The 12412-nt window shown below is 42.3% G+C and overlaps 1 protein-coding gene across 1 annotated transcript in view; it reads left to right on the top strand.

The window, feature by feature from the left end:
* Positions 1–3882: 3882 nt before the first annotated feature.
* Positions 3883–12412, top strand: part of MCTP1 (multiple C2 and transmembrane domain containing 1) — a 208392-nt gene continuing 199862 nt past the window's right edge. The window contains exon 1 of the mRNA XM_030968614.1: positions 3883–4546. Within this exon, the coding sequence (XP_030824474.1) occupies positions 3965–4546 (582 nt within the window). The 5' untranslated portion in view covers positions 3883–3964. The remainder of the gene's footprint in view (positions 4547–12412) is intronic.

Consider the following 12412-nt stretch of genomic DNA (forward strand, 5'->3'; position numbering starts at 1 on the left):
CCCATAAAGGTCCTCCTGCTTCACAAAAACATTTTGAAGCCTGAACTATCCTAGATTAATGGCTGAATCCATATTGCCATTGTTACACCCCAAAAAAATTGATAGCTGGTTAAAAATACTCAAAACTAGATAAAGGCATTTTGCAGAGCTAAGCTGCAATTGGCTTTGTGAGATGCTATGTTTAATCACATTAGAGGAGGCCTATGTGGCAGGAGCAAAATTATCTGTATAAAATTCAAGAAGAAATGTACTCATTATTGTCTACTTGTGGGTGAAGATAGGATTTATAATACTGTTTATAGCTAAGTTTGCCTGAAGATCATATGACATGCTTTAAATACTTTCAAAATTTCAAAGTTCTCAGTTATTCTGGCTTCAATATTGTAATGTATTTCTTGTCTCAAGCTGAAACGCCGTTGGAAGATTTCAGGTAAAAATAACCATGGCCAAGAAGAGTTAAACAGTATATGTTTGACCTGATAATGTGAAACTTGCTTACAACAGATTGGGAGAAGTCATCTGAGATACTGTTCATCATGCTAAGACCTGAATTTCATTAGTGGGATGCCAATGTTCCATTGTTATTGTGGAGAAAAAACAAAGCAAAACACAACATTTGAGGCTATACTTAAAAATTCTGTTATAGATCTGAAACATAACTCATGAAAAAAAGGGAACACAAATCCATAATGATTCAGGCTGAAGAAGCATTGAGAAAGAACAAGGCAAAATAATGTGCAAATGGAGTTAAAATGTGGTTCCAGGCTGAGAAGATCATAATCATGCTCAGTCTTTGAGCCTAAGGCCATCTTTAAACAAATATCATCTCCATAAATGTCTGGTATGTATTGCAAAATATTACCATCTTTGCTGTATTCTGAATGATGGGAAAAGGAAGGGTGTTTCAAACAGAGGAGTTAACTAAAAAATGAAGTATATTTCTAAATATAGATACGTATATATAATGACCTAAATATCAGAATCAATAAAGTAACTTTGTTTTCAAGAAATAAGCAAAACCAAATAAAACATTTTTATTTGATCTAAACCACTGGAGAAATTTGGGCCTTTGGGTCATAAGCTGCAAAAGTATTAGAGAGTATTTTAAAAAAAATACACAGTGCTTAGCTTTGAGTAGCACATTCTTTTTGTAAGTTTAAACTACTTTATGACACACACACATGCACACATATATATATATATATATATATATATATGAAATACAGTTCTGAGGAGACTGATAATTGCCTTCCTCAGAAAATGGTCTTCCTTTTTGACATGTATAGTTAATATGCTGGAATAAAGAAGACACTCTTGATCTCCTTGGGTTTCTGTTTGAAATAGCAAATAATTCTTTTTGTTGTCACTGTTGTCCTGTTTTATTTTAGCTTTCAAAATACTGAAGCAATATGTCATAAAGAAATATTTTCAGATATCCTTGTTTATAAGGCTAATAAATGTTTATCTGTATATTTCGAAGTATTGTTCTCATCTGTAAAGGTGTTAAATCCATGTTACTGTTAAATATTGAGAGTTCTGTTTGAATGTAGCTTGAGGTTTTGCTGTGATCTTTCTGCCAAATTCTGTTTCAACTTTAACAAATGAATTTAGCTCAAGTAATTCAATGTGCAGAATGACTCACAGTGCTGTAAAACTGCTAATGGTGACCTGATCTGAATTAATTTTAGAATAATCCCACTCTGCCTGTTGCAGCATAGCCATTTACTGTCTTGTCAGCCCAGACAGATTTTGCCCCAAGGACAATTAGTGTTTCTGCAACTAAACAGGTGAAGATACTTTGACCCTTTTCTTTGTAAGCAAATCTATTTGCTGGTTGTAGAAAAAGGAGGCAGGTTGGACAGACTTGGTAACGATACAATTTTAATGTAAGGAAAGTTTATGCTGGCTTTTGGGGATAAAGAATTAGGAGGCCTGTCAGTATGATACTTGAAACCACTCAACGCACGGATCATAAAAACACAGCACAAGCCACATGGAGGCTTGTGTACACTCCTCCCAGACTGCAAGCTTCCATGTACTTCCAAGATTAGTTGCTGAAGGGAATATGTCTATATAAACAAGAAATTTCTGGTCCTTTTTTTTTTTTAATAGGCAAATGTGATCACTGGTTAAAATAACTGTCATTTAAAGGCGTGAGAGTAGTTCAGTATACTTAGTAAAGTAAGATCTTCTGAATACACTGCTGTAGTCTTCCTGTATCTGCTGGTTTTGTGAAACATCATCACTTTGACAGAAAACTTACCTGAAAAGCTGCTTATTTTATGTTTTAAGTATAAGGTGGAAATAGAAAGAGTCAAACACAAGGCACATACATATATTGAAATATATTTCAGCCTTTTTCAGTGTCCCCAGTGTAGCTGGCAAACAAAATTATTATTTTATTCTTTTGATTCCTGTTCATTGAGTAAACTCATTATTTACAAGAAACAAATCTTTTACAGAGTTTTCATTTTAGCAAATTCTTTGTTTGATTTAAAGATGTCAACTCAGATATTTGGACACATAAACTTGCTCCAGACCTTGATCCATTTGAGCTTTGCTACTTCATGCTTTTGCTTTCAGGTAGTTAGAAGCTGATTATTTGGGTTCACTGTGAAGGATCAAAGTCAGTTACTTATCTGTCATTTTCTATCTTAAAACATTTTGGTTTATTCTTTTTGCTATGACTACCTATGGCTTTTTTTCTGGTTCTAAAATGTCACTTAATTGGCAGGACTCCTCAGAAATAACCAGTGGTTGAGAGGTTATTTTGGCTATTTTCTCAAATGTTCTAGATTGAATTCCCAAAGCCCTGATGATTTGGAAGGACCCATTTTATCTCAGTATTTTTAATTTTCCTCATATTCTGTTCAGCAAAAATTATACTGTCAAATGCCTAGTTGCAAACTTTATTGGGGAAGTTAAACATAGGAGGCCAAATGCTCCATTGTGAGAAGTGTCTTTTTAAACGAAACCTGAAAGTACACTGCACGAAGGTATGGCTCACTCTACACAAGAAGATTTCTTTTGCTTGTTTGTTTCATGGAACACAAAAGATTTGTTCTGAAATCACATTGCTGGTATGATTTTAATTAAAAAAGAAACATCAAAAAATGCAATGATGGGGCTACTAGTACAGCATGCTATGATAAGAAAATTTTTCTTTAATTTAAAAAAGACGAGAACGGCAGACGAGCTGAGGGTTTGTTCCACCATACCTGGCGGGTCCTGCCGGGCCGGGCCTGGCACTCAGTACCCGCCGCTGCCCAAGGACTGAGCCAGCGACGAGGCCCGCATTTCCCGCAGCGCTTTCTGTACATGTATGAGGAAATCCCACTGAAACTTCCCTCCACAAAGTTCCTGCGGGTCAGGGATGATGCCTGCTGCACAGGGAGCCGCCTCACATTCCCACCTTCACCCGAGGATCTGCGTGTTTCCTGGTTGCATGGGGAGCGCAGCAGCCGGGCGCTCACACTCTGCCACCCGCGGCCTCCCACCATCCCGAACGGGAGCCCGTCCCGGCCGCAGGAACAGGTGGGGACGAGGGCAGGGCACACCCCGCCTGTCAAGCCCTCACCTGCATCGCCGCACTGTCTGTGTGCGAGCCGCTGCTCCCCCTGCACCTCGCCCAGAACTTTTTTTGCCAGGCTACGCGCCGCCCGCCGCCACCAAAGGACCACCCAGAGTTGTTGTGGGCTTAGGGTGGCAAACTTTCTGCCCAGATGGGCCAGGGTGGCAGCTTCGTCCTTCCTTTCTCTTCAACATCACGGCTGCAGCACCGTCCTACCTCGGGCGCGCCACGCTGAGCAGGGGGCGGTGCGGCGGAGCCCCGCGCTCGTTCCGGCAGCGGGCGCCGCTCCGTTTCGGTCCGCCCCGCGCTGGAGAGAGGGCGGCAGGCTCCGGTGGGCTCTGCTGCCGCCGCCGCTGCTGCCGCCGCCGCCACCCCCGTCGCAGGAGGAGAAGGATGGAGCCGGGCAAGGAGCCGCGAGTGACCACCGGGGAGAAGCCTAGCGAACCAGAGCCGGCGGTTTCCTTCCAGGCCCGGCTGTGGAAGAACCTGCAGCTGGGGGGCAAGGGCCGGAGCGGCGGCGGGCGGGCAGCAGCCGAGCGCCGCACTGCGGAGCCCCTCGCCCCGCCGCCGCCGCCGGCCGGCAGCAAGGGGGACCTCCAGCCCGGCGGCAAGTGGAGCGGCTTCAAGCGACGGCGGCAAGTGCTAGACCGCGTCTTTTCGTCCTCCCAGCCCAACCTATGCTGCTCGGCCGCCGAGCCGCTGGAGCCGGCCGGCGAGTCCGGCTCCGCCCTGCGCCGCCTGCGGGAGCACCTGCTTCCCCAAGGCAAGGGGCCGCCGCCCGGCCGCCGCCCGGAGCCCGCCGCCGGCGCTGAGGGGCCGGCGGGTGGCAGGGAGGGGCGCCGGCCCGGGGCGCACCTGTCCCACCAGAAGAGCTCCTCGCTGCCCAGTACCGCCTGCCTGGAGCAGCTGCTGCAGGGATCGCCCGCCGCCGGCAGGATCCAGGACCAGCGGACGGAGGACGGCGACAGCAGCGCGGTGAGTGCCGGCCCGCGTCGCCTCTCTGCGTACGGGGCCGGGTCGGCAGGTTGAGCGGGAGAGGTGGTAATCCTTGGGGAGGGGAGAAGAGGTGGGAAGGGAACTGAGGTAAGGAGAGGTGGGAGGGCGGTCGCTGGGGAAGGGAGCTGAGGTGAAGGACGGCCACGGCTGAGTCTCAGCCCTTCTCCCGCTCTCTCGCTGTTGAAGAGAGCCCTTCGGGAATCGGCTCCGGTCCCGTCCGCATCCCGCGTCGGAGCCCTGCATGCATTCCCCCAGCACGCTGTGACAGGCGGTGTCGCGGGCCCGAGCCGTGGGAGCATCGCTGCCAGCCGTGCTCCTGCTCCGCTGCAGGAGCGACCTCCCTCAGACCTTCATGGCATAAACCATGCAGAGGAAAGGTGTCTCGGAGGCTGGAGTTAGCCTTCCCTCGCTCTCACGCCTCGCAGGTCTGTGAGGGCCGTCTTTGCTGGTGTCTGCTCTTAACACATGCAGCACGGCTTTTCCTCCAGTGATATCGGCTTTTTTCCTTGTTTGGTTATCCATATTTGAATTACTATGTCTTTTGATTTCTGCAAGACTCACAAATGACAACCACTAGTACATATTTAATAGATTGTAGGTAATTAATTGGCTGGGTACTGTCTCAGCAGCTGTCAGTTCAGTCTAGGAGACTCGTTCTGGTTGTTGGGAGAAGGTGGTAAACAAAGCCATAACTCTTCCAACTGTCAGTTTTTAAATTGTGTGGGGAAGCTACTCTTCATAGGGACTGCTGAATCTTGGAATAAATTTACTGTGAGAAAAGTGCAAAATAAATGAGTATTTTTGGATCTTGTGTAATTCTAAGCAGTCATCCACCTTTCTTAGGAATAACTGACTAATGCATATTAGTATAAATTGTCTTAGGTAATAATCAGGGAGAAATTAGTAGCTGAACTAAAAGATGTGCTCTGTGTGTTCTCAAAAATAAGCTGTGTAAATGCATTTGGCTGCTGCCAGAGCAGTACCTATACTAATGAAGGATGACAGTACTTCTGCAGTGATTTGCAAGTGTACCTTGAGGTCAGTGGTAATGTCCCTCTGCAGAATTCAAAGGAGTTTGTATTCACAAATATGAGACCTAGAGGTAACTTTATGTCATGGGGTTGCTTTGGTTGTAATCACTGGCCTAACTGGAAACTACTGTGGTTATCTCTTGTATAATGCTTATAAAGGTGGGATCATTGCTTATTGAGGTGGGATTATTGTGATGGGTGTCTCTATGGTAGGCATGCAGTAGTTAATCCCTTCCTCCCCAAACTGCTGGCTCACAAGAATGTATTACACATTTTAAGTATTTAAGTACTATTTTTTGAGACAACAGGACTTTATTCTGCTTTAAAGACTGCTGCATCTAGCAGTATGAAAATATGTGACTTTCTTCAGTGTTGTTCTGCTGTTGTGTTTAGTAAAGAATTGTAAATGCTTGTTTACAAAACATGTCAGATGCTTTTTAGTTGTGGGGGCATTACTCTTGTTTAGAACAAGGTACAGTCATAGCATTTGGAAAGTATACTGCTAAATCAAATAAATTTAGGCTTTCTAACACTTCTTTTTGATTAGCAGGATTATGACTGATTCCTCCAAGTATTTTCTAGTATTAATTTGGGCTGTTCCTGGATACCAGACGTGGTGGTTTTGATAATACAAAAGCTTGCTTGTGTGTTGATGAAGTTTGCAGAGCTGTTGATTGTGTTTGTTTCAGAGTGATGATCTGAAACAGAATAGCTTTTCTGCTATTTCATAATAAGCACATTCACTGCTTTTCTCAACTCTAAAGTATAATCTTACTTGGGTTATTAAATCTAGTTTAATTCACTAGCTTCATGGAGTTATAGGATATTTGGGAAAGTAAGAGTCCAACTATAAAGCCTTGTTGGTTGTCTTCAAGCATGCCTGGTACTCTTCAGTGTTAGTTATTTGTGCAGTGTTGACAGAGCAAGGACCTTCCACTGTGGGCAGCTGGAGTTTCCATTTCAGTGTACCTCAGGAGTCAAGTCTTGCATGCTTGCAGGCTGTACTCCAGGGCAGTAAAGTCCCTGCCTAACCTCAGCCATGGCCTTTACACCCTTCTGAGGATTTGGCTTTACGCAAAGTTTGGAATAACTTGCATTTTTCACATCCAAGTTTTAACTTACACCACGTGCTTGTTTAAACAACTGCAGGGAATCAACCTCCAAGCAAGCTGTTCCCTTTCCCCCTGCGCTCTCTGACAGTGGAGAAATAGTAAGAGATTATGAGTTAAAATAACAATTTACTAAAATCACAATAATCACAGCAATATCAGTAGCGAGAAAAGTATATAAAAAGAGGGTGTGCCACCCACAAAAGGGCATTTATCACTGGGAACAAAAAAAGAAAGTGCTTCCCAAAGACAGTGCCTGGTACGTACTCAGACAAAGGCAATATGGCCATGAGAGCTCTGGTGACTAAATGCTCTCATCCCCCAGCCCAGTCTAAGTAGGACAAGCAAACCCCTCTGAATCTTGCGCCATGCTGCCGCCTCAGACCGCTCCAACACGTTCTGCACAGCCTTCTCAGGCCCTGCCACCACTCACTTGGCTCTGCTGGGGGCTCTGAATAGCTCCGCTGAGCTTGTGCCCCTTCTCTCTCTCTTTTCTAATATTCCCTGGAGCAGCTGTCTTGGACAAGTTGTGCATTGCTGTCCTTCAGCACCACATCTTAAAGCCACAGCTCAGAGGAATGGGAAAGAGACGGACAGTGAAGAGGGGCTGGGTCCACCTGGCTTACCCACATACCTTCTCCCTGGAGAGAGCCAGGCAAGATGCTGCACTTCCCCTGCTGCTCCTTGGCTTTTCCTGCTGGGACCACAGAGATGATGTGTGTGGTATGGAGTAAACAGCATTAAAAGCTCTATTCCATTTTTTCTGTAACCAGGACACAGCAGCACAGACTTACAGCAGTGTCTGGGTTTTCATTGTCTTTCAGTCAGCCTTACATGCCTGAAGATTAAAAAAAAAAAATCAGAATCATTAAAATGACATTAAATTACCTAAAAGTAAGTCAACATAAAATTGCAACTTCTTTTAAAACATATGTAAAATTTTATTGAAATAGAGAGCAAGCACATGCTACTGTCTCATTTGGGTCAAGATTGTTGAATTCTTTAGCAAATCTGCACTCGAAAAGACCTACTACATTTCTTAAGGGAGATGGTGGAGAGAAATAAAATCCCACAATAAGTCAATTTTTTTGTGCTTCTAAGCTGAAATAAGACAGTTGTCTGTTGTCATCAGTGAGAAGGAGCATGAGTTAGTGGGTGGGAGGACTTACAATGTAAGATGTTATCATGAAATGTACATATATTTAGCAATTTGAATTTTATTTGAACTCATTAAAGTGTGATATAACACTATTGCATTGGGCATGGACAGTCTAGCAGAGACCTAGTTTCTTCAGTATTGAATAAGGCTTCTGTTGCATTGAATAGGATTAGTATCTTGGTTGGAGCAGAATGGAACAAATAGAAGCGTAGTCTTATGGAAACAATACCTATTATATTTGAGTGCTAAATACTAACCTAGTTCTTTGCTGAAGACTGAATATTTATTGGAGCTGTCTGTGAATATTTTTGGAAAGGGCATTTTATTGGCAGAAAACTTAGGTTTCTTTTAAACAGTAACTGAAATGTAAATGTGTGTTTTTAGGACAAAGAAATGGACACATGTGCAATTATACATAATCTTTCTTCCAGTTTCCAAAGACTATGAGACTATTTCCTTGGCCAAACTTTTTATAACTATCCACATGGCAGCCAGTCACTGTCATGTTGCTGAGAGCCACGTGTGTGCTGCATCCTTGAAGGACTTAGATGATGGTGATGGAAGCCTCCTGGGGTGTCCCCTGGACAGGAGATGACAACAACACTCCAGGAGCAATGCTTCATAATGCTTCCAGTGTCTGAGTGTGCTGCCATGGCCCAAGGCAGTGAGGCAAGGGTTTTTCTACTTGTCCCTTTTAATTTTCCTTTCTGTGCCAGCTGGAGCATGAATTTATCTGACAGTGCCTGTGCCACCATGGCCTCTTCTTTAATGTGAGACATAGCTTTGCATGAAAAGTTTTATATCACTTGTATTTTGCCGCAGTAATTTAGTAAAAACCAGGAGGGTGAAAATATCCATGTAGTAATAGAGACCCTTACAGGTGTTTCACTGTCTTAATCAAAGAACATGGATCTGGTCATGTCATATTGAATCAAAAGTGAACATGAAGAGGGCTTAGGGACAGGATTCTTGGTTGAAGGGATGTCCAGACTGCAGTCTGACTGTCACAGTGAGAACTCTTGTAGGCACTTCTCTCCAGTGTCTTCAAAAATAACAAATTTTGTAATTTCGTGACTTCTTAAAATGTGTCTAGGTTGATCCATTACACTGAAAGAGTGGACGGGTTCTTAACCCCTTCCATCAATGTTTCCAGTTCTGTGAGTGGCTATGTGAATAACTTGGAGGTGTGGAAGAGCACTGGGGTTATTGCAGAGGGAAGATGGGGGCTGGCTAGGGCTGCTGCTCAACCTCTAATTTCTTAGCCATAAGAAAGCAAGTTTCATTAATTTTGTGACACATGAAGTTATTTATTTCATTAATAAGCAAGGATTGGGAAACAGTGATCTAGAATATATAATACAGACTGATGAGAGATGAGATGAAGTGAACAACTGGAGATGCATCCAGATACAGGGTCTTTTCCATTCTTACAAATAAAGATAACTATTAGTCAATAAAGTTGATGTAAGAGGGTGAACTGTGTGGCACAGGAGGAGGACCTGCTGACAAAAGGGGAGTTTAGTGAGCTGGATTGTGTGGGGAGACATTGTACTTTCAGGGCAAAGAGCGTTGTCTTGTACTGGGATGCTGGGAAAGAGAAAGGAGATTTTAGTTAGTAAAAAGGAGTACAGGTTGAGTGGGGAAGAAGCCTGAAGAGAAGAGAGGGAAATTTGAATTCAGTGTGGAGTGGGATGCAGAGCCAATGAAGACCAGACTGGCATACCATGCATGTTTCTCTGCCTGTACCAGAATGAATCTATAACTGGCTTAGAGCTGTGTGAGTCAGGGAAGTTACACAAGGGAAAAATTTAGTTTGTGTGTTGTAATTGGTGTATGTAATTGATCCAGCCAAAGAAGGAAAAAGAACAAGAAAAGACAAAAGCCTGAAATGTCAATGAAAAGCTACACAGATAATGTCACCCAAGACAATCTTAATTGCTACTTTAATTTCCCTGAGAAAGATGGTGGTGAGAAAATTTGAAAAGTGCTGACTGTCAAGGATTAATTACCTTTTCCTGACACAATGCTGGTACAAAACAGAGTTGGAGAGAGCTATTTTGCACAGGTATTTGGAACATGATTTGAGAGCAACATAATTCTGAAAATGGAGAGGGCAATATTTTAGAAAGCAAGAGAACACTTGCTTTTAGGGATGTGTATCCTGACATACAGGGCATGAGTAGATGAAACAATGTTTAGGCTGGGTGAGAAGACCATGGAGCTGGTTAAATTACACAGAAATAACAACCAAGAGTAAAAAGTTGTTGCTGTAGTTTGTTTCTTGTAAGGCAGCTGTTGCAACTTGATTAAAGCAATTTGTTTCTCCAAGAGTTTAATTAGACATCTGATTTTGTTAAAAGATGTTCTCATTGCCAATTTTTCCTTGTATTAATCTCTAATAAAAGGTTAATCTTCTAGCAGTTTGAGATGTACTAATCTGTTTCTTGTACTCTGTCAGCATCTGATCAGACTGTCAGTTTATGGTATTTTAATACAGTGTATATATATTACTGGAAGAGAAATCAAGATATGGCACAATGAAAGTTGTATTTAATTATATCTTGAATGACATCTGCTTAATTAACTAAAGATCTGCAGAGTTTTCAAAGAGACCTACATGATTTTTTGGTATTGGCCAGTTTACATTTATCCTCATGTATAATATTTAGATATTTTAAAGTGAACTAATAGTGGCTGTTTATCTATGACGTCATTTAAACTTTATTTCCTCTTCTCCTCACCCTTTGCATTTACTGCTCATGTATAAAAGTGCTTATTGTGAAATAATTGTATTGAGAATAATAGATGTTTGAATGATAGAAATTGCCACAGTCCTTGCACTGAAAGATCAAATAAATCTTATTTTGTAACAAGTGACTCTGCTGTGAAGTGCTTAAGTTTCAGGGGTTTTATCTGGATTTCAAGTGACTGTGTCAAAACTCTTACTTCAGTGTACTTCATATGTGTGTTTCATAACCTACCTGTGATGAACTTTAAAAATTTAAAAATACAGATATAGAACACACTTCATATGTATGTTTCATAACCTACCTGTGATGAACTTTAAAAATTTAAAAATACAGATATAGAAACTTGGTTATAGTACTAGACTTTCTTTTTACCCAAGAAATACTGAAAAGTGTTCCTTCCCTCTTTTTGAAATGTTGAATGCAGAAAATCAGTCATTCCAGTAAGACTTATCATCAGTTACTATATTGTTGCAGAGAGAATTACTTTCTAGCATTTAAAAAAAAATATGACTAAAACAGTTTTAAAACTGCCACTATGTCATTTATCATCCAGTTTTGTAGGAAGTTCTAGCTTAACTGGTTTGTCTTATGTGTTAATAAATGAATAGACCCAAGTGTCTTTTTTTTTCCCTTGGATAAATTTCTGGTCTTTGGCAAGATGACTAAGAATTTGCCATTGATCTGAAGACTATATTTGCCTTTTCCTGTCTAATCTTACTATCTATCGTAGATCTTGGATATTACAAGTGTTACCTTCTAGGTAATTTTAAGAGGGTAGCTACATCCTGTACCTTCTAAGTTTAGAAAAGAAATATCTTCTCTTCCTTGTAAGAGAAGGCAGAATTCCCACAGTTTTCATCTATGGTAGACTTAATTTACAGAAATGACAAATTAGATCACCTTTAGTCCAGTATGGAGGTTTTTCTTATGTGAAGTTTTTGTCCTGCTCAGTGTATGTTCCATTCAGTGTATTTCTGTAACTGTGAGCTGATGACAAACCATAGCAAGTGCACCAGAATTATCTTGTATATGTAGAATATACAAATACCAGAATGTATTTGTATATATTGAAGTCTTATGGGGTAGGTGACTGTGCTGGTTTGAAGGTAAACTAGTAGGAGAAATTAACTCCATGCAAATACCTTGTGAGAGATTTCAAGTTGGATTACAATTTAATAGAAAAATTACAATAAAGGCAGAAAGTACAGAAACACTGGCTTAAATTGACAAAGTCAGAGTACAACCTGGCCCCTGTTGGTCAGGGATGGTGGTTGCAGTCCATTTAAGCAGTAGCTGCAGGGCTGCTGAAATAATGGTTGTGGTTTGTGGAAAGCAGTTGTCCTGTAGAAATTTGGGTTCCTTCCCCCTCTGGATGCCCATTTGTGGTGGTTGTTCTCCCAGTTCCAAAACCCCAGGTTATATATGGTCGGATTCAGGCAGGAACGTTCAGGACCTTCCCCAAGGTGGGGAAATCCACAAAGGATGGGTATAAGCCTTGGTATAAGTATAAATCGTGGGATGTTTTGGGGAGTCCTTGATGACCTAGGTTGGTAGAGCTGCCCGTTGGGGCTGTTGAGCCATTATGGTCCACTGGCGTAGATGGCCCCCTTGGGCTGGGTGTCCTTACCACTGCGAGTCGATATGTGGAGACAAAGAAATGCTGTCCTGCCGCTCAGGGTTTAACACCCAGCTTGCAGCCTGGTGCCTTGGGTGTGCACTGAGCAGCTGTTGCAAATGATCCGCCATTCATCAAGAATAGCCTAGGTGGGTGTGGAAGACATGGTTTGGCTACACCC

The sequence above is a fragment of the Camarhynchus parvulus genome, chromosome Z (genome assembly GCF_901933205.1).
Source record: "Camarhynchus parvulus chromosome Z, STF_HiC, whole genome shotgun sequence".
Taxonomy (NCBI): domain Eukaryota; kingdom Metazoa; phylum Chordata; class Aves; order Passeriformes; family Thraupidae; genus Camarhynchus; species Camarhynchus parvulus.